General features: G+C 41.5%; 1 protein-coding gene across 2 annotated transcripts in view; it reads left to right on the forward strand.

Annotated features, from left to right (window-relative positions):
* Positions 1–23,100, forward strand: part of AMBRA1 (autophagy and beclin 1 regulator 1) — a 118,438-nt gene that overhangs the window by 72,445 nt on the left and 22,893 nt on the right. For both annotated transcript variants that reach the window (XM_035327768.1, XM_035327769.1), the window contains exons 12-14: positions 2,431–2,619; positions 3,078–3,232; positions 17,985–18,124. In XM_035327768.1, the coding sequence (XP_035183659.1) occupies positions 2,431–2,619; positions 3,078–3,232; positions 17,985–18,124 (484 nt within the window). The remainder of the gene's footprint in view (positions 1–2,430; positions 2,620–3,077; positions 3,233–17,984; positions 18,125–23,100) is intronic.

Raw genomic sequence — 23,100 nt, forward strand, 5'->3', positions numbered from 1 at the left:
TAAGTGTTCACACATTTCTAGAAGTCTTGCATTTCATTTCTTTTATGCTTCTGTGAAGTTCAGTTCTCCATTTGTGGTCTGATCATGTTTTGTTAGGGAAGTTACCCAACTTTATCAACAGAATTCACCAACCAGCTCCACTCTTTGTGTCTATCCAGTTGAAAAAAATAATAAATAGGACTGGTTTTGAAATGAGTCTCTGAAGAACTCTGTGGAAATCCTCCTAGTTTGGGGATTACAGTAGTGCAACCTGTTGTCATGTATCCTGTAGCTAGTTCACTGCGTATACTGTAGTTCACGTGTGGATGCATATCTTCTCTTGTGATGGCAGAGTACTTCAGTGAAGCTTATAAAAAAATATGCAAATTTTATTTCTGAAATGCAAATTTTAATTCTGCCTCCTTGAAATGAGGCAGTGCAGTCCTTAACCTTTACTCTGTGTTCTTTCTGTTCAACTAGCTTTAGACTAAGCGCTCAGGAATTTTGTCATCTTTTGAACTGTCTGTTCTTTGAAGGGCCAAAAGTATTTTAGGTTATTACAGCACTGGCAGTGACTACATTATTTACCTTTTTCTGTTCAGCACCTTTCTGTTTATACTAGGCTGAAAATTACTGTTTTTAGCAGCTCTGAAACTGAAAAAAATGGCTGAGTAAATTTAGAGTACAGGTGTAGGTGGTTTGGTACAGAATGTAATTAAATAGTCCACTTCTTATCCTCATCTGTTTTTTTAATTGGAGTTTCTTAAATGGAACAGTAGAAGTTGATACTCAACCATATAGGAAAGCAGTCCCCAGGAAGAATGTCTTCTAGACCAGAACAAAAAAAATAATAAAAGATTGGATTCAGCTTTAAATCAACAGAGCTGGAAGAAGGATCAGTCCTGGCTCCCTTCGCATCACCTCTTTTCCTGCTGCTGCAAGTGTCTGTGTGGCCATGGGGCATACCAGGATAGGGAATGGTTCTGGCTAAGATGTGACAAAATTACCAGCCAGTGATTTTTCAGCCATATCACATCCTGGATGTAGCTTTCCACAGAAGTGTTGGAAATAAGGGACACGGATTCTTTCTCCTGGCAGCAGTGCCAGTTTTCTAAAATGTTGAGGTACAGCCTTAATTTGATTTGGAAGTTCAAGCTCTCAGATGTACAAAGCATTCTTGGCACTGTTCTTTTATTAAACTAATAAGGGGTATAGCCCAAGAAGTGCCTTCATAAACTCATATGCAATTTAGCCAAACAAATCAAAGCTGCCTCTAGGCTGGGCATAGTCTTCATGTTTAGAAGAGAGCTCCTGGACTATAAGAGATGAGGTAGTGATGCACAGGATGCTGCAGATTCAATGTGTGAGATGGGCTGTTCAGTCTTAACGGCATGCAATTCCTCTATATTGCAAATGTGAGCTTTATTTCTATTGTTTTTTTATAATTACTTCTAGACCCTTGATTTTGAAAATACTGGAATCTGAAAATTGTGCTCTATCTAAAATAGTGTATTCAGTTTCAACAGCAAATCTCCTGGAATGATTAGAGCAGTTTTAGTCAAAAACTGAAATGCTTTTAAGCTTAAGCTGAGGAAGTGAACATCGTAACTCGTCTTGTCTTATCAGGCTGTTGGTGTAGATGATGCCAAAAAGCAGTGGAACCTTTTTGTACTAGGAATAGCGTAAGTTTGTGGTAAGATTCAATAGTCCAAAGACCTCACAGGCTGCATATGCATGGCACAGAGGGGAAAAGGTTTGTTCAAGGTCACCCAGCAGCTCATTGGCAGAGTTGAAAGTAAAACTTCTTTTCTGAAATGCTGCTTGCTACCTTGTCTGCTAAACAGTTTCTTCACTGATTGCACAAGTGCCTCGCATACTAGGGCAATTAAATGGTGGACTGGCTAGAGAAGTCTCTGTCCTGTGTTGCTTGCTTTATCCAAGATCGGTGTAAAAATCAGCTATCAGAAAGGAATGCCTGTATCTGCAGGGAGGAATTTTTCCCTTACCTCCTGTTTATTGGAGATAAGGGGACGTGGAACTCAGGGGCTCCTGCACAAGAAGAGGAAATGAATTAAGGTGTACTGTTTCTAATGATATCACTGCTGGAGTTTGTCAAAGAGTCACAGTTTGGGACTTGTTTAAACTGTACTGTCCTTTGCAAAGGATGATGTTATGCTCAAGAAAGAAGGGGGTTGATAAAATGCAATCACCACTACTTCTTGGCTGAAGGCTTCAGGAGATGAACAGATTTCATTCCTTGGGCTAATTGTGGTGTCTTATCTCCGTTTTGGAGCAAGTTTTACATTTAATCCAGGTATAAACTTTTGGAGGAAGCCAAATGTCTTGAGTGCCTTTTGCATGTACTGTCTTGACTCCAGCATCAGGTTTGAATCTTGCTTTATTCTCTGTTGAACCAGAGTGCTTTAATCACTGTTCCTTTTTTTTCTTCAGCCTCTGTGAACGTGCTTGTTCAGAACTGCAAGATTTACAACGACGCTAGCTGCGATATCTCTGCAGATGGGCAGCTGCTAGCAGCCTTCATTCCCAGCAGCCAACGAGGCTTCCCTGATGAAGGAATACTGGCTGTGTATTCTCTGGCACCCCATAACTTGGGCGAGATGCTTTATACAAAGCGATTTGGTAAGCATACAGCAAGAAGTCAGGGCGGGCAGGTGGGGCTGTGAGAAGTTACCTCAAAATCCAGCCTTCAGTGAGAAATGCTACAGTCTGAATGTCAGTACCTGTCTATTGTAGTCACGGGAAATACGCTGTTAGCCTACCCCACAGCCACAAATACATTAATGCTGGGGAGAAAATTGCAGTACTGTTTGGATGCGTGAAGTGCTGGTAGGTGGGAGCTGCTACAAGATGGTTTTTTTAGTCCTTAAAGAACTTTTGTCATCTTAGAGGAAGATACTTGCAGCAAGGAAACATACTGCAAAATTTGTACTTGTGCAGGTTCTTCTCTGTCCCATATAAGAATGAGCTTAGTATGCTTTATGTTCTGGGAATGCCTGAAGGGGTTGAAGTAACTGTGAGGGTGAGGTGTCATGAGGAATGTCAGTCTTTGAGAGAAATAACTGCTTTTCTGTTTCTAGGCCCAAACGCCATTTCCGTGAGCCTGTCTCCAATGGGCAGATATGTAATGGTGGGACTGGCTTCCCGACGTATCCTGTTGCATCCCTCCACAGAACACATGGTTGCTCAAGTCTTCAGGCTGCAACAACCCCATGGTGGAGAAACCTCTATGAGGGTGAGTATGTGTATATTCTGTTTCTATAAGTTTTTGTCGGTGGTACCATGTTGATTTAGCTCTAGCCTAGTGGTTAGTTGCTCGTTTATGATAGCAAAAAAGTAACGTGCTCCAGGCCCACTAAATAATAAACATGTGTAGGAATTTATCACAGAGGTATGCAAACATGACAGGAGAACATAAATGTAACAGAATTGGGAAACTTTATTCTGGTTTCAGATATGACGACAAAAATATTCAACGTTGTCTGTGGTAGCATAAGTCTAAACGTCACTCAGAGTATTAAGTAGACATTCTGTACTTTTGGGGGGTAATAGGCATTTATCTTGTGGCACTGTAGTTGGCTTTGTTGAGGGAGCTTAGCAGCTGAGGTTTCTAGATTATTTCCTGACATTCCTGAAAGGGGCTAACTTTGAGGGGAGTTGTCTCCAGTGGTTTTGAGAAGGGTAGGAGCTAAGCTTCATATTGGACTTGCAGACTGAAGAGAGGCTTACCATGCTTTTGCCAAATAGGCTTTTGTTGGCTAATTATTAATGAGCTTTCTATGTATATGTAGGCCTATTTTGGGAATGGAATTATTCTTCTGTACTTTTGCTTTGGGGGATGTGAACTATGACCCACCCTGACTAATTCATTATGTTTGGAAAACCTTCATCTTCTTTCAAACCAGCAAAGATAGTTAAGAGAACATGTATTGCTTGTTTCGTTCATTAGGAGAGCACAACAGCCATTTAGTGATAGTTTAGGTTGGTAAAAGCCATGTCCAGTTAATAATGCACAAAAAGTGTTGAGGAGGTGGAACTAGATGGTTTCTGAAGCTGAAATTTGGCCTGGATGCAAATTTTATGCCATATATTCAGGTGACTTTTGTTTCAGGACGTGAAACCTTTTCACTTCTGATGATAACCTGATTGTAGCGGAATTGTTTCCACTATGAATGGATTTTTTCCCCTCTGTTTGTATCTCCAATTTTTAAAGGGCAGAGATTTCCTAATATATCAGGGTTGCACTGAAGCATTTGACTAATGGCCTACCACTGGTGAGAGACTTGTCTCTGGCTCAAATGGCTTGATTCAGCTTCAGACTGTAGATGCTCTTTAGAGTCCTCATGATTCATAGAGGGTCATCTCAGCTATGTTGTTACACAAGCTACTTTATCAGCTGATGTAAAATTCTTGTTTATCTTCATCACCTGCTCCATGTTATGAGGCAAGGTAAGATCGATAATAAAGATTCTTTAGTGAACAAAGTCAGCATGTTTTTATTTCTGGTTCTGAGCTACTCTGCTTGTGTGGGTCTCTGAAGGTAAGAAACAAAGATTAAAGAGTAATTGTGAAAACAGCACAATTTAGTTAACAGGTATGGTTTGTGAAATCTGTCTGGATATGATAAGATCACGAATTACATGGATTCAGTATCCTTTTAGGTCCTTTTAACAGTCTAGTATGCCCTGGTACCGGGTATCTTTTTGTTTGTTTTTTTCCCCAGTTATTTTCAGGTCCTAGTGAAATATAGTTTCCACTGCCAGATACGAAGTGTCCCTTCCTACAGTCTTCTTAATGTATCATATAGTAAGTTAAGATGGATAAGCCCTATTAGCTAAAATCTTGTCTCTTCCCGTGAAGAGCTATGGTAGGATTCTTTCCTCTCATCCGTTCTTTGTTTGCTCTGAACTGCAGTTGCTGTGCTTCTAGCCATTCCTTTTGGAGACATTTTTTGTAACTAGCTAATTCAGTAAGCTTTCATCTGAATCTTCCGTTGCAATGTCTTCTACTTATTTCATCATCTTCATTTCAAATGTTTCTTCTTTCCCTATGCTGTTACACTCTCCAAACTCTTGTACCCTTGCTCTTAGTCACCATTTAGTAAAGTAATGCTTTGTATTCCCTTAATCTTTTCTTGTAATTCAATCTTCGAGCTTTATTTTTTTTTCAACTGAATTCTCTCCAAAATAGCTATTTTTTTTCCTCAGTCTGGAATATGTTTAAATGTACATAATGTGGTAAGTATAGTCTTGCCAGAACCCCACAGGATATTTTCAAGCTGCCTTTTTTTATTATTATTTTATATATATAGGGCTTTACTTGCAGTTTTTTCATTTTTTTGTTATGGTGCCTTGAAAACTTTGTACAAATTCTCTCTCGTTTTTCAGACTTGTGCCACATCACTGCACCCCTGTCTTTCTCATCTGCTATAGTTCTGGATTATTTTTTCTCCAGATGGAGTGCATGTATTCTAAAGGTTGCTTTTTTCATCTTTCTTGCACATGTATTTTTAGCTTCCAAAAGTCTTTCCCCCACATTCTCAAATCTATCCAGTCTAGCAAGATTTGTTAACTAATTTGCTGTTTTTCCCCTTTCCTGCATCACGATTAAAGATGTTGAAAATGTCTAATTTCTGACTGCTTTGGACTTTCAGCTTTCTACCTATGTGACAGGGTCACAACTAGACCAATTTGAATTAATTTGATTAAAGAGCCTTCCTGTCGGATAACATCGGATATTGTTTCAGCATTCTGGTGTAGTGTTGGTTGTCTTTGTGCAGTCTATAGGACCAAGCTTGAAAAACATAAAACTGTTAATCTTGTAGATGTTATTCCTTCATCTAGTTGTAAAAATTAGTAAATCAGCTACTGGCTCCAGAAGAACTGATGCTTTTTTCTATCTTGAATTTTGCAATAGGACTGCTCCATAAGTTTGTAATGCTTTTTAGAACCTGCAAAATAAAAATAAAAATTTAAGTAGGAAGCTTTACAATAATCATATCACGCTGTCTTTACAGGGGCTGCTGCGTTCATATTCAGTGGAGTAAAAAAACTGTTTGCAGCTTGGCCAGCATGCAGTAGAGAAAGGTTTAGGAAAAAAAGAGACACTGGTGGAACTGTGTTCTTCAATCTGTAATTTAATGTGCACGTTAGAGAGAATCAGAATGAATCCTTGTTGCCTCTGTGCCAACAGCTTGTAATACAAAGCAATTATTGCTCAACTTCTTAATTAAAAATAAGTCATAGCCGTGTTCTTTAGCAATGCGTTGTGGATATTTTAATTTTACATTACTTGCAAAATTCCCAAGAGAGAAATTCAAGAGAGAAGCTGTATCAGATTCTATGAAAATTCTTACAAGTTGTTTCAGGGTTGTCACTTCCTTCCTGACACGGTTTGATCCCCAGTCAGTGGACAGGGAGAGTAAGGCTTGGCAATGTGGCCTCTAAGTCATTGCAAAAGCTTGGCAGCCTGCTGAGGAGTGAAATACAATGATTGCTTCTGCTTTCAATTAAAATGGAAAGACCCTTTCTCCACACCCCTGACTAGCATTCAGGGTAATGTAAATTTGTATTCCTCAGATAGTTTTCTTTGTTTTCCTGTTGCAATAGAGGTTTTGAAGATTAGCAATTACTTAGCTTTATTATGTGAAACTCTAATACATGTAATTGCTCCTAGAAATCCACTGGCTGCTCGTGTAATTTTCAGAGATGAAATGTCCTCTCTGAGAGCTGCAGCACTTCTCGGTTGTACTAAGGAGCATCTTGGTTACAGAAGTGTGTTTTGTCTGTATACATCTTGCTCGTAACATTTAGGAGAATCTGGGCAGAGTTATATGGGTCAGAATACGTGATTTGACTGTTACAAGTTGCGCTTAGAAGTGGAATAAAAGTACTAGACTGTCATCAAACATGGTAGAGTCATGAGCTAGAGATTCATGCTTTTCTGCTCAGTCCGTAAGATTTGCTATGCTTAGCATTTCAGATAGAAACCTGGCTTTGCTGAAGAAAAAGATTGTTTTTCAGATTGAAACTTCAAAAGCTTGTTAGTAGAGTCAACTTTTAACAAGAGTAGGATGCGTAAGCCTTGGGTCTTTTTGTTTGTTTGACCAGTCTAGTTAACATCTCTGAAATCTCTCTATAGCTGTAGAACATAAGGAAGGAACTGCTTTTAGTAGATATCTAGCTTGGGGTGATACAAGTAGCAGTGGTACTGGGAATTGTCATGAAACAGTGGAATTTCAGAGGTGGGAAGTTTGGAGAATGAATGCAGGGTTTTGCAGCCTGTTTTGCAATTCTAAGTAGAGATAGTCTCTGAATAAGGAGGATCTGCTTTCAAGCTGCTTGGGCCTGGAATGACTTCTGATTTCTAAATGATTCCAGGAGTATATGGACATTAAAGAACAGAATAATATGAATTAGGAATTTGGAGCTGAAATTCCTTGGAAACTTAGAGTGAGGATCATACTGCTCTGGGTCTGTTAGCAATAGATGTTAGTGAGAAAGAAGGCCAGCAGGTAGCTCTGCTTCTGGCATTCACAAATCCCGATGCCCTTGCTATGTTTAATATTTTCTGTGTTTTACCCAGAGGAAGCTAACTCTGAAATCAAAAAAAAAATGTGATTACTGTAATTCAAATTAAAATGTATCTTGGCAAGGGTTTTTTAAACACAAAACAAAGTGAGGTAGGTGATTTGAAAAATTTGATTGACACAGAGCTGAAGAGCTAATCATGCAGTCTGTGGGGACAAGATGACTTAACCAAGTCCTGTCTCAGATATTGCTTTGTGATTTGAATCTAGAAGGAATACGGGCTGTGGAGACCCATATTTAACTCTTGACATGACTACTGGCATTTGGAAAACATCCTGTTGAAATGGTTGGTCAGTAGCCTGGACGGAACGGGATATGTGTGCACTTCCATTGTAAACAGGAGAATTCCAAGTAGAGCAGGAAGAAGGGCCTGAAGCAGCAAGGCACACCGCGTGTCAGCACAGAGCCAAGCTTTCTTTCAGTGTATTAACTCTTAACTAGGACAATGCGCAGAGCGTTTGAGAAGATGCACAATTTTACTGAGTGCTCTGAGCTTTGTGCAAGTGTCAGCAGGATGTGTTCAGTATGGGCAGCGAAGGTGGTGGCACTGCCACACCTCATTGACTTATAGGTGAGTTATGAACGCTCCTGCAGCTGTAAGTGAAGGGGCTTGAAGCCTGAAAGCTAATGGCTGTGCTCGTTTGCTTCTCTGGGGCACAAGATATTGAGGGTTCTGACAAAACTACAATGTGAAAAGAAAATGGATGAGAATATATGGAGATTGCTTATTGTAACAAGTTATCTCCCTTGGAAAAGTTCATATGAACTAATGCACTTCTGAAAAGAAGAACAATTTGCAAGAAAGAGTAGCAACCTCTTGCTATGTTACTGAAAAAGCATGCTTGTTGGTGCGGTCTCTTGTGGCTCTGTCTGAGAGAGATTTTGCACCTTCAGGTGAAGAGAGGGAACTTTAGACAATTCTAAATAGAACTGAGTTTGATACATCCAATTCCTGCCCTAATACATTTTTGCTCTCAACAGATGTTCAGCCACGTAGATGCTTCTTTGACAACTGAAATTCCAAATGGTCACGGACTGTTTGACTGTACTTGTTGGTACTAGGAAGAGGGCACGGAGGCAGAACCCTCTTCTTACTGATTTGAGAAATCTCTCCTTTTTATACGGAGAGGAGCATGATAGTCTGCTTGAAGCCAAGTAGTTTTATATGGTCTGTATATCAGCAGATTCTAGCAAGTATTTTTAACAAAACAACACATCCAAAACCCATGTTGGGAAGCACTGCCCATATAGGGTGCTGTAAATAACTGTATTCATCATCATCAGAAACTGCAGCGCTACCTTAGTGTTGCAGATGGCGTGAAGAATTGCACAGATGTGCATGTCGGAGTATAGATGCAGGAATGGTACGTTTGAAGAGTTAATAAAATTGCTGTCTTGACTGGTTCGCCCATGTCTGCACAAAGGCTGCTGAGGCAGAACTTAAAGGAACTGTAGAAATTTAACTCGTTAGGTTACCTTCAGGAAAATACTGTGTTAGTATATTATACAATGAATAATTTGTTAGCAAATTTGTGTGAAGTAAAGGAAAATGGCAATTATTCAGGATGTGTTTACTTCATGGCATCTGATAATGATAGCCAAGACCTTTTGTTTAATGTGGGGTCCAGAACTAGGAAGGCAGAGCTCTAGCAGTTCAGGTAAGGCTGTGAATCTGTGCCTCACAGAAATTGCTGTTTGCTTTGGTGCAGTTGGGAATATAGTTTTAACTAGATAGAAATAATTATGGCAAAGATGGTTCTACATCTGAAATTATTTAGGTACAGTCATCTTGCCAAAGTCAGTTTGGGGAAAGAGAGCCTTGGTAAATTGCTACCAGATTTGTGCTAAAGTCAGCATAGGCTGGCAAAGAGGTATGCAATTTCATGAAGGTTTTTATTCAGTACTTCTTCCTACTGTCTTTCTTGAATTAAATTTAAGCTCTTTTCTCCAGTATTTATTCCTTCCAGACGTGTAGGCAGCTGGATGACAGCCTCTTATCACCCAGATGAAGGTGCATATAGCTCTGTCATCAACATATTGTTGACACTTGATCTTGTATGCTGTTCTGTGCAGGCTCAGCAGACAGAGAGCAGGGTGGAACGGCAGCTGTACGCAAATCCTCTGCTCTTGTCATTAGATCTTTAACGTATTGTAGATTTTGCTGTTACAGTCTCCGTGCGACATTTAATGGGGAATTCAGAGGTAGTGCTTTTGGTTTAGAGTCTGAGTTAAGGGCAAAAATAAAGGGGCTTGTCATTCCTTTTGCTGTAGAATTGACCGTTTTTTTATTAGGTTGTTCCAGCATTGACAGCTGTCAGTGAGTTTTGCAGGAGACAGCAGTAGCTGGGGGCGCAGTCCTGTTTGCACAGTTCAGTTGACTTTTGCATCTGCACTGAATATATATGTATCTATCTTCTGTCACACTAACACCCCCTTCGGCATTCCTGTTCCTGTCCTTTCATCTGTTCCAACCACACATGCGCAATTGAAAGGACAATTGTTTTGTTTGGCAATTTCTTGCTTACTCAGCCCTCAATTTCAGATCCAGGCTTGGACCAGTCCCCTAAAGGGCTTTTTGGAGGTATTACCCTGGTTTCACAGCCTTTGGGAGACTGGTAGCAAATGAATGAGCTGCTTCATTGCAAGAGTGTTATTTTCATGGTGAGAGCTTTGTTACCTAAAATGATGAGCTTCTTTATATGACCTAGCTCTTGTTAATGTTTAGTTATTTTAAAGCTGCTTCCCAGTAGTAGTTGGATGGCAGGCTTGTGAGATAAAGTACCAGATGCTAATGCTAATAGCTAGCCTGAAGAAAGGAAGGACTAGGTGTGCTGTAATGAGACCTCGCCTGATCTGAAAGATCTGCAAGAAGTTATGTGACCAAGAATGGTCAAGAACCAACAATGCTTTATCTGTCTTTAAAGTTTCTTGGTCCATCCACAGGCACCTCTGATGCTGACTCGTTTTAGGAAATAGATCAAGTCTCCTCAGTTAAGGTTTTCAATTGTTGCTGAAAATAAGGGATTAGTTCTCAGTTAGTTCACTGTAGCTCAGAAAGCAAAGCTAGGATTTTCCACACTGGCAACAGATGCAGAAAAGGGCAGAGGTTTGTTGCATCAGTAAAGAATGAAGAAGAATTTCATGTATGATCCTATTGCATCTGGAGAAGATAAATGGGGTTGAAAGAAATTTTATTTGTGCTGTGCATTGGATGATAAGATCCATTTGAGGATAAGACTGACAAATCCAAGAAGATAAGTGCATTATTTTTGCTTCTTCCATTTTAACAGAGAAGCTCTAATGGAAAGACGTGTCTGTTGTTGGCAGGAATTAACTCTGGGGGGGAGGGGATAAGCACAGCATGGACCAACCTGTTTAATAAGAAGAGACTAGGAGCAAAAAAGCAATTTTTCTTTTCCTGTCTGCTCATGGGAAATGCATACCTATCTGTAGATGCAGAGAAAAAGACACAGAAAGGAGGCTCCTTCCAAACAGAAGGGAGATTTGCCTCATTGCAAAACATAGATGAATGTATATTGTCTTATGAATGAATGTACTGAACCATCAGTCAATTTTTCCACGGAGTATTTATTTTGCTTTGCATCCAAGGTCCTCTGCTTTAGACAAGCTAGAACTGAATTCTGCTGCAGAGGTCTCTGGGTTTGATGGCAGTGCATAGCGTAAGCCTGCATTTCAGCAGCTTTTGTGAAATTCATAAATAGAAGGTGAAGTAAAGAATGATAATCTAAGCAAAAGGGGATAATGTTATTTATTAAGGAGGTTAGGTTAGGATGTCTGTTTCTTATTATACTTCTGGCCCTTAAAAAAAACGAGTTGTTTAAAGTAATTGGCAGCATTAGAGAAGTCAGTGATGCAGGTGACTTCCTGGCAGTGAAGCAGAGGACATGCAGTGCTTTCCAAAGAGTGATGGATTCCTTACAGCAGCTTCTTACCTGGTATGCTAGTGTCAGAAGTGAACTAGTTAACATATTGACATCAAAACATGCCAGGTGAGATCTTTCAGTGGCAACACATGTTGGGGTGAGTAAGGAAAAATAAATTTTAAAAAAATCCTGAATTGCTTTAGGTGTTCTGTCTCAGTAAGGTGCTTGCATTTAAAAAAGATGAGTTGAAACTTCTGAAACTTCAAGATCAGTTTGTGGAGCTGAAGATGAAGGGCAGATGGGGAAATGCAAAATATATACAGCCCTAGTTGTACTGTTGGTTTTGTTGTGCTTGTGCCTTCATCCCGTCACTACATCTCATCTGCTGCTCCTCAAAGCACAAGTGCAGTTTTCTACAAATTGCGACTACTGTTTGAATGCTCATTGACTAGTTTCAAACTGAATGTAGGCTTTGCTTTTCCGTGTACTTTCAGTGAACTTAATGCAGTGTTGTGAATTGACCATGCTTTCAAGGCTGCCTCTGTATTACATGGTTCATGTAGCTTATTTGTTAAAGTGTATTATCAAGTGAGGTATCTGTGCAGGCTAAATGCTCTAGCGTAGCTGCAGTTACACTGACAAGCTGTGCTGTCTGTGATTACTTTGGTGATATAACGTGAATCCATATGAGAAGTGCTTTGCTGATCTGAGCTGTGTGTACAGCTATAGCTGTACTGTCAACACTTGTATCTTGTGCCTGCACATATCTAAAGCTGCTGCTGTTAACCACTCTTTTCTGAACCTTTTTTCTCTGCAACCCAGGTCAGGGTGGCTGTGAAGCTTTGGGTTTTGCTAGTCCCCCAGTAAGAGAGACCGCTGTCCAGGAAGCAGGGTGTGACACTTGTACAGATGAGGAAGGATGCAAGAGTCCGAGGATAGAGAAGCATGAGGTGGTCAGGGGCCCAGGTCTTCATCCTTGCACAGTCAGCCTCAATTTGGGGGTAGGGGGAAGGCTTTAATTCTTCCTGGTGGTTCTGTAGGTGGAATCTGCTTGCCCTTTTGACCTGTTCAGTAGCTTTGTGCCCACTTTATTCTCAGGGAAGAGTCAGCCCCTTTCAGGATGTCTGCAGTTTGACATTCAGATCGATACAGTCGATGCACTTGCCATCTTTGTGTTCAGATTCCCCTCTGTACCTTAGTTCCTAGCAATCTCTTCTTACTTGCACCTCCCTGCCCAGTTGCCCTTAAATGTTTCTTGTGCTCTGTCGGGGTTAGCACGCTAGATGTTTCTCTTCCTGCATGTTTTCACAGTTAGCCTCTGGTGACAGCATTGACTCAGTTGGAAATTAATAATTAAATTTTAGCCTGGTGCCTGATAAACCCACCTCGTCAGCTCCAGCCTTTCCTCACCCTTCACCTGTCAGGATGGAGCTTCACGGATGACGAGACTTCCCCATGTAAACAGGAAAACAGCTGCACCCCCTCCCCACACACTCTTTATCAAGGCTGATCTAACAGCCCAATTTACTGCCTGGGCTAAGCAAAGGTAATGGCTTGAAATTTATTGGCATCTTGAAAGAAGATGCATCTAGTTGAGAGCAGAAATGTCTCTATTGAATTTAAAAAGATAAAAACGCAAGAGTTCCTGCTGAGTTTCCCTTCACGCTTGTGCCAACTTTCTCTTCTCCTCCGGCTTCAAAACATGTTTTTTCCTCCTTGAATGCTAGTGAGGAGGAGAAGAAAGGTCCCACTCTGTTAAAGTGGTGGTAGTCAGCCCTCCCCTGCTTTCCATTGCTCTCCTTAGAGCAGGAGGAAAGCCTCAAGCAAAGAAATGGCAGTGGATGCGACGTGGTCTGCAGGCACGGCGCTGCTCAGACCAAGCCAGCGGTGCAGCACCACTGCCAACTGGCAGGAGCAGCACGGGCTTGGGGCAGCCTGCTGCTGCTTTGACTGGCAGCATCCTGGCGAGTGCCCTCTCCAGCTTTTTAATGTTGGCAGACCCCGTAAATGGGGTGGACAGGTGGAATTTGAGAAGTGTTGTTAAATAGCAGCAACTTCCCCAAGATGGAGTGTGAGGGGGACTAGGGAAGCACTAGGTCAGTAACTAGGGCTTTGTGAAGCAGAAGCTTACAGGAAAAAGTTTTCTTACTCCTTCAGGGCAAGTACAAATTAACTGTCTAGCTCCATGTGTGTACATTGTGCCCAGGGCCCCCTTCTTCCCCTGCAAGTCAGCTCCTTGATGGTGAGGAAGAGATCACTGGGAAAGATTCCTTGAGGCTGCTGGTTGTCATGCAGCATCTCCTGGCTCCCTGCCACAAGTAAATATTTAGTTTAATACCTAAGCAGGGGCTGTGACAGGTGCTACAGGGCTGATGTGCCAGCACTGAGAAGTTGGAGGGGGAGCAGCAGCAGTGGACTTAGGGTGGCCTTTGCACTCCACACAGCACGCTTGCTGAACGCTTCGGAGGGCCTCTTTACTTGTTTTTCCTGTTGCCTCACAGCCCTTCTTTCTCTAAGCCATCTTCCTCCCCTGCTGAATTGAATGTTGCTCCTAGATTAGCTGTAGAAGTGGCTGTGAAGTGATGAAATTAGCTTCGGGGAGTTTTGCAGATAATGCATATGCCCACTCCTGTTCAGGGAGGGTGGAAGAGGCGCACGGAAGAGGTAAGTAGCTGCTTCTAGTGCAGTCTTTGAGAACAGGCACACAGACATAAACAACTCAACCAAATCTTTCCGCACACTTCGTGGTTACCAGGATGTAAAATGAAAACAAGCAGCTGTTTCTTTAGTGAGCATTGCTTTCCCTTTGTGTTGGGGTTGCCTTCTGTGTGGAAGCTTAGCTATCTGGAGAGTTTGGGTATTTCTAGAGGAAGGCTTCTCACCTCGCCAGCATCCCCTGCACTCAGAGAGGAACGATGGAGTCCCTTTCAAATCTCCTGTGAGGTATGGGGAGGTCACTGGAGACAGGATTTTCTACAAATGTAAGCAAAGGTCAAGCAACAGTTCTGCATAATGAGACTGGGTTATGTAGCTTCTAAAGGGAAGGGGCAGGACCTTTCTTGCCCATTGAAATGACATTAATATGTTTGTCATTGCCAAGAAGACAGTAGCTTGCCAATCTGATGTTGCCTGTTTGGGCTCAAGCTTCCACGTGGATGCTCTGTGGGGAAACTCGTGAAGCTCCCAATCCTCAAACTTCAGTGTTTATTGTTAGAGAAACATATCACTCGAGGCCCTGTTTCAGAACATCATCTGGAAACAAATGAAATGCAGCTGCCAACTTAATAAAATGCTGAGTGGCCACATCTAATGGTGTGGCTCTGCAATATTGAATTAGTAGTACAGCAGTACCGAGGGTGAGTTTGCCATTGGCCGTGGTGAATTGCCTGGAAGCTTGCTGTGGCTGCTGCTGCTGATTATGGGCTGATAGTGTGATGCAGCATGATGTCTGTCCAAAATGAAAATGCCACCCTATTAAATACAACTGCTCTGGAGGCTGTGGTATGGTGTGGTGGGTGCCTTAAAGATCAGGGGATGTTTACAACAGTGGTTCTAAATGAGTTCTTGAGCCCTTGCACATCAGCATGGTTTTTGCATATGGTTTGCAACTGGTTTGAGGACCAGCCCTAAAGAAAGAGAACTGGAGAATTGTCAACTTTATGCCTTTGTGTTGCTAGCTTTATGAGTGTTTGAGGGCTGGCAGCAGTCTCTTGATACAGAAACTGGGGAACAGTGGTAGTGTGGGATTTCTGTAATAACTTGAGTGTTGTTCCTAGAAATTCAAAACTAAAAAGCACGGACAATCCCATTGGCAAAGAGGTGCAGTCACTCCATTATATTTTCAGGCTGACTAGTTTGGCTGAAATATCTCAGTAACTTTATAAGATTTAGTGATGGAAGCAAAAAGTCAAAAAAAAAAAAAAAAAAAAAAGAGAGAAAATCCAAGACAAATTGGCTGTGATCTATGGAGTATGTTTCCTGGAAGGCTTCTGACCTTCTTTGACAAGAGGGACCTGCTGATGTTGAAGGAACTTTTATTTTTTATTTTTTTCCCCTCTGTGGGTAGAGTAGGGGGTCTTGCTAATGGATGCAATCGCACCAGCCAATCTGTATGACTGCATCAGATTGATTAGCTGGGTCCTGGTTACTGCTGCGAGTGGTGATTATGCCAGTACAGCTGCTCTCTCTTTTTCTGTACTAATTACCACACGCACGGATGTCATCACCCTTAACACTGCATGGAGTTGTCCCATTAGCGTGGGAGTGGGAAGCAGCAGGGGAGGGGAGCTCTTCGGCGTGACAAGCTGTTTAGAAGCGTACGGAGAAGTGGAGTGATGAAGCATCTTATGGAGAATTTTTGAGCCATCTTGTCTTTGAGATTCTGCCCTCAGCCAACACTTTTGCAGGTTGTCAGGACCAGCCCCGTGTCCTTGGCAGCACTCTCCGTGGGGTGCCATTCACTGTGAAGCACCTGGGTGTTGAGCTGGAGCTGGCAAGTCCCTGCCCTGACGTGGCCAGTGGCTGAGCCTGGGGACGACGGCTGGGCCAACTGGCCTGCCAGGGGAGGAGAACTTAGGGCGGGCTCCAGAAGACAGCTTCACTAGCTGTGATGCCTTACAGGAGAAAATAAACTGTTTTTCTGACTTGCTGAAGAATCATATCCTTATATGATGGAATACTCTTGCAGTTCTTGAGAGACCTGGAAAGCCAAATTTCTGAATGTATGTTCCAGCTCCGGAGGACCACTCCCCTTCTCCTCCCTCCCTCCTCCTCCAAATCTAGTCTCCCCATCTCGGAGTGCACCATGATCTCCATGGAAACAGGTGTTACCAACATATGCCTGATGGTGATTATTTTCTTCCCCTTTTACACAAAAAGCAAGAGGGGAGAATGAGGCAGACATGACAGCAAAGGGTAAGAGCCACATAAACCCCAAAGGGCATGTTCCTTCAAACACTGAGCTTCTCTGAATACCACTGACTGCTGAGTGATGTCTGGGGCAAAGAGTGACCAGCTTCTGTCATGCAGAGAAATCCTAAAGGACGTTTTCTCCTCTAATGCGGCCTCCTCGGAGAAGAGGTTAAATGCGTTACTGATGACAGGGACATAATGTAGTTACACTGCTTTGCTCTGACTTGCTTTTTTGGCATTACAGTGGTCAAGATGAAGGTTCTGGGTGTTATGCTACTGGAGGGCATACAGTTAAGTGTTCTCCGCCTCAGACTTCTCAAGCTGTAAAACAGATGAGAAGTGAGGTGGAGGGGAAGAGCTGTAGAGAAAAACAAGCATATAAGCTGTTGTCTTGAGTCCTGGTTCGTAATGCTAGCCGATGAGTCTCCCACTAATTAGTTATTAGTTCAAGCTACCTCAGCAGCGCAGTAGTGGTTGATCCGCATTCCTGTCTACCTTCATCATCTTGTTCCCCTGCATTTTCATTCCCTTCACTGCTTCCTGGTCCAGCACCATCCCCATTTTCTGGAGTGTCTATGAGAGGTTTCAGGATGGATGGATGGTTGCCCACCCTTCAGAAAATCTAATGAAAACATGTCTCAGCGGGGACTAAACCAATTGAAAATGTAGATTCCAAGTCTATGTTATACACTAATGCTGGTTGCTGATTAGCAGGGTGCAGAAAAGCAGTGTGCTGTACAGAAGACGTTAGCTTCTTGGAGTAGGAGAGTAGCTGTATAGGTGTAATCTGTTCCACTTCGTTGCTTTTGTCTTTCAAGCCTATGCACTACAGAAACCAAGCTAGTGCATACCATAAAGCAGGGCTTGCTATTGGTCCTGTGTGTGCGCAGTTTTCATTCTCCTGTATTAATGCAGCATTTAGGAAGTATTGTTTTGCAGCTGTGATAGCTGCCTGCAATCTTAGCAGCTCTTGAGCTCTCACCATACTGCAGGTAAAATAGATGGAAGGGAAGCTGGAGTGAGGGATTTGTTACTTGCAAACTTGTGCTGTATCCATAATCTCTGGATGTTAATTTTCCTTGTTTGTGCGCTGTTGATGTGGGGGTTGGTCAGACCGAAATATTTTCAGGAAGATGTTTAAATGTTTTAAAAAGAAGAGAGCTGTATATTATTTTTGTGTACTGTTTGGTTTTCTTAACAGAAAAAATAAACTGTTGATGCTGAAAGCCCATGCACTTGCCAGTTTGCTGTTCCACCTCAGTTAAGATGAGAGGTGAAGCCTGAAGGATCCCAGTTGTCCTGCTATGCCACTTGTCCCCATCACTTCAGCTCTGCAGCCCGCTGAGTGACATGAAGATTCTCCTGGTGGCAGAATTGTTCATGTTCTGCAGCTATGTGCCTGTCTGTCTACTAAACACTTATGGGCACGTGTGTAGCTCTCTCAAGCAGATGCTTACTACTGCTGCTGGATTAGGAGTTTCTTGTAACATCCATGTCTTCTAGGCCAGCTGTGTTGCTGCAGGGAGACTGAATGTTAATTTGAGCCTCCTTGGCTCCCTTGCCTTGTTTTGTCTTGTCAAGTAACTTTCTGTCTTTGTTTCAGAGAGTTTTCAACGTTCTGTATCCAATGCCTGCCGACCAGAGAAGACACGTCAGCATAAACTCTGCTCGCTGGCTGCCTGAACCAGGCCTGGGATTGGCATATGGCACCAATAAAGGGGACCTGGTGATTTGTCGACCAGAGTAAGTGATTGCTTTACATCAAGTTATAACTGCTTTTGTCATTCTCCTTTTAGGGCAGTGGGAATAAGATAGCCTTTTACTGCTTTGGGGCATTATGCTTGAAGGATACCCTCCACCCAAAATAAAAAGTAACCTTGATACTCCTTTTGGGCTACCAAGGGGTTTGCCCAGTCTCGTGTAATTAGTGTTAGTTTTGTTGATTATAAACTTAAAACGACATATCAGGTACATCTCATTAGCTCTCTTTATTTCCTGTCTGTCTTGGCTTTCTGGATCCTTTGTTCCATGTATGCCTAGTGTGATGTCTTTGTCACTTTGCATTATGGATCTCTAAAACTTCCCAGTGAGAACAGCAAATGTGAGCTGTTAGAGATATGCTTGGTTTCCATCAGCCACAGGTTGAAAGCTGCTGACCTAGACTTACCAGGTACTTATTACAGTGTTCAAGCATGAATTTCTGTGAACTACAAAGGCTTTTGTCATGATTATGAGCCAGCCAGTGAATTGTTTTGGTCCTCACTTGAAAGCACAATGGTTTGATGTGTAGACTTTAGCTCTTTTTTTATTTATACAGCACCATGAGGCGTGTAACTTTGCCTTTCTAAACTTGCCATTACGCACAAGGTAACTTAGATGTTGTGTGACACAGAGGATGACTGAGAGCCTGAGCAGTGAAACGTAAATTGTTTTCAGTGTTGTTGAGGCTCTCTACACCAAACTTTGCTGAGGCCTTTTTTCTCCATTGGGTTGTGCAACCAGTTCTTTAGGAGCAGTTTTTTATTATTATTATTTTTATTTATTTATTTATTTTCTGCAGGAACACTTCAGTTATTTCCTGGAACTAAGCTACCTCAGTATTCATTTAGGTTATGCTTCACATGTTGAAGTTCTTGGTAATGTAGAAACTGGTAGCTAGGAACTTGCAGCACTGCTGGTGATCTTACCAAATGTATGTGGACTCCATCTGTTGTACATGCGATCAGGCATGTGATGCCTGTGAAGAGTCATATGGTCAGTGTAGAACCACTACCTAAATCAGAATAAATATGTACAATTGTAATAGTGACTAATTCAGTACATCCTTCTGGTGAAATTTGCAGTTGGAATTCAGATTGGACCAATTTCAGTACTACAGAATGCCAGTGCTCTTCAGACAGCCCTCTTATTCTCTTGAACATAATCTTTCATCAAGGCCTTATTTATACATGAAGTTCTACAAGATATTATTATGGAATAATAATAATCACTCTTCCAAGATAAGTGGCTTTCCTCAAGAACAGTTGCTGTACTTTCTAAGAAGAATTGTTAAGGAAAAATGTCTTTCTTCTCAAACACTGATTGTTCTAAGTTACTCTCAGTATAGAGAAGTGATAAGATCTAGTCTATTGATTATTGCTCATGAGATGAACTTGGACAAAAATTTGGGGAAATGAAAGGGAGGGAAATTAAAAGTGGCTTGATTGACTCTACAGAGGACATTGAAGCTTGGCTGAGTAGAGTCAAGGTTGGTTTGTAGAGTCAAGCTGGCTGTCTAGGCTTGCCACATCCCAAGTATCCATTCTGGCGCGTATAGTAACCCCAAGCTACATGCCATGTTCTTATTGGCACTTCCCTAATTAAGGATATGCCAGGAATCCTTTCATATGTTAGGGAAGCACTCTCAGTCCTTTTGCAGCATCTCTGTGAAAACTTTCTTAGCTCACTAAGTTGCTTAGGGCATTTTTCTGTCTCCTTATTTCTAACTTAGCAACCGTCGTTGCCACCAAAATGAACTTTTTGGGTATGAACATGAAACAGGATGAATAAAGGTTAGAGATCTATTGGTGGATTGAAATAACTGATGGTTCTGGGGATTATTGCAGCCCTCACATGGACTGCTAGGTTCTTTTTGGAGCAGGACTCCTAATATGTTCTGTTCTTGATTGCATCATTTTACAGGCCCACAACAGCTAGACGGACTTCAAAATCTCTGCATAAAGATGTAGATATTCACTAATATGAATAGTTTGCACTGAGACTCTAACATCAGAACACATAAGTAAGGCACTATCAGAGCAGAAGTGGCTTGCAGCTGTCCCAGGTCTAACCTGGAAAGTCCTCAGAGAAAGACGAGAAATTCCAACGTGTTGATGCCATCTAAGTAGTTCTTGGCTTAATAGACTTGGTCTGAAGTTGGTGTATCTGATGAGTTTAACTTGAGAAATGAGGGAGAAAGATGAAAAATATTTGTGTAGTTTACATACACAGTAATACAGAGGAAGAGAAATACTAAATAAAGGACTTAGCAATTGGCAGAGTATTATATGGGGACAGTATAATAAACAGCAGGGATCAAAAAAACACTGCTCTGCTGAAAACACCCCCACTGTTCTCATTTGGCAAAGAAAACAGTGGTCAGTAGCAAACAACTGAGATGGTTTTAATTCCCTGGGTCTTTATTCTCATGCACAATGGAAGCATTTGAAGCCAAGTACTATAAGGATAACTTAAACAGGTTGGAATAGCAGCTGTGACTCGATACAGGGTTTGAAAAGCATGTGTTTAGGGAAATAGAGATGAGTAGATTGGAGGTACAAACTAACACATGAAAAAGCATAACTTGAAGCTTTGTGGGCTCATAATGAGAGGTTATGCAAGTAGTTATTCCAGAATTCTAAAGAAATTGTAATTAAAAGTTTAGGGGTATATTGCTAAGTTGGGATAGCACTGATGGCAGTTTTTCTTGCAGTTGGAGATGGGGAAGGTCAGATTATGCTGGCACTCCACATTGTGGGCTCATTATACAGGTTTATGGGATATGTTTAGAAGGAAAGGAAAATTAAAACCATGAAGAGCAGGATCAAATGTATTATAGTTTGACTAAGGTAGGGTACAGCAGGAGGATACCTAACTTTGAGAATTTTATTTATTTACAGTTAAAGGGTTAACTAGGGAATTACTCCAGCTCTGTTACCCGTTTTAGTAAAGCAGTTACTATGTTGGTACTACAATATATCTAGCTAAATTGCTAAGAATTAGAACAAAATTTGGTAAGGAGCCAGTAAAGGTCTACTTAAAGAAAGAATACAGTATGATTGAAAGCTGGGCTCAGTCACAAAAGAGATTACCAAGGAACCTATTCTGGGGCTGGTTGTTATTACTATTTACACTAATGCCTTGTAAGGGGGAGCTGAATAAATTTGCAGAGAATGTGACATTAGCCTTGTCATTGCAGAGAAGGATCAGAGTATTGCACAAGAATTGGATTGTCTTGAAAATGACTGGAGCTATAGAAATGAGATAGAATTTAATAGTACAAAGTGCACTTAGTGACTAATAACACTGAGCTCAGTAGTTAAAATGACAGAGGAGGAAAAAGACCTGAGGTTTTAGTTGATCATAGATGATTGAGCCATCAATACAAGTGGCTGTAAAAACAACAAATTTAGTTCGAGTATAGACACCAGATACTTAGTAAAGACAGCAGAATGTTAGTATCACTGTAGAAGAAACTAGATACATAAGCTGGAACAGTTTAAAATTCAGATATCCACGTTCAGAAGAACTACCTTTGAACTGCTATTTTAGTTGAGAAGGGCTGCTAGAATTTGTTTATCTAACAGAACCTGCGGCTTGGGGTCTTCATACTACAAAAGGAAGGGTAAGGAGGGACTTATATAGCCTTCCATAAATGTCCAGGATAGGAGAACTATTTATGTTTATTTACTTTTCACTGGAAAACAGAGGCATAAATTTACTATGACTAGGTTATGGCTGCAAACTAGAGAAAGGCTTCTAACTGATTTCTGCTAGAGCCTGTGAGTTGGTTGGGTGGATGTGAAAGGCTCAGATGTTTGGAGAGGTAGTTTGGCTGGTTTGCAAAGACAAGTATATAAATTGAATGCTCGTGACAGGAGGTGGAACTGCATTGCTGAGCAATGAGGCATTTTTCAGTATTTTGAACCAAGGTCTGTGTCTAAACAGGTGTTGGCAAGCTGGCTCTCTGAGCTGTTCTGATGTAGAGAAGTAAGGTGGTGACAGCAGTGTTCATCCACAGATGGAAATGCACCTAATGGGCCTCAAAGAAGTCTGTAAAATATTGGAATTCATGAGCCAGTACAGTAGCCATGAGGATGAAATAAAATATGTTATTAGCCAACAGTGTTTTTGGTTTTGGCTTTTCTACAACCAGAAAATGCATGCCTTCCTGGCAAGGTTGCATTTTGGTGAGTAAATTGTCTGCCTGTCTTTCCTATGTTATTTTCTTCTGTTTGTTTAGCTGCCAGTTTCACTTGATTGCAAATAAACAAACTACCCCTCTTAGAGCAGGTCTCTATGACCTTCTCCTTTTCCTGCTGAATTACTTTCTTTTTGAGGATTGGCCTGTGTGAAAACAGTAGGAAAGGGACCCGACTTTCAGAAGCAACTTCCTCTGCAAGTGGCCAACAGGACAAGCAATTTACTTTTCATGAGTCTGTTTGATCTTTTGTTTGAAAAAATCATTAGAAAAGGATCACCAGAAAAAGGATCATAGAAGTGACCCTTGAGGAGAGAGCACAAAGTGCACGAAGCTGGCATCTGCAAGTCCTGAAGATGCACAGTAACAAACAGAATTGAGTAGATTTTGGCAGTGTGTCTTCTTGCTTGTCTTGTTTTTTAACCAGTTGCAGTGATAACAGGTTGGAGTAAGAGTACTCAGGTCTGTGGTTTGCAGGTGAGTCCTTTTTAGCTTCCTTCAAGTTTTCTCACCCACCATCTGCTGCCTGACTTCCACTGTAACTATGGCTAGTACTCATGTGTGTCTTCCTTGGCTCTACATAGTTTAAGGCTTGATTCTGTTCATGAATTCTTGATTTTTGCAACATGGAATGAAATCCACAGTGTCTTGTACAGTAGAGACACCTCTACTAAATTAAAAAGGATTTTTTTTCCTGTTAATAACCTTCCCTATACTGTCACATTCTAACAAGAGCTTTCCCATTCAAAAACATCTTTGG

This window comes from Oxyura jamaicensis, chromosome 5, assembly GCF_011077185.1.
Source record: "Oxyura jamaicensis isolate SHBP4307 breed ruddy duck chromosome 5, BPBGC_Ojam_1.0, whole genome shotgun sequence".
In the NCBI taxonomy this organism is placed as follows: Eukaryota; Metazoa; Chordata; class Aves; order Anseriformes; family Anatidae; genus Oxyura; species Oxyura jamaicensis.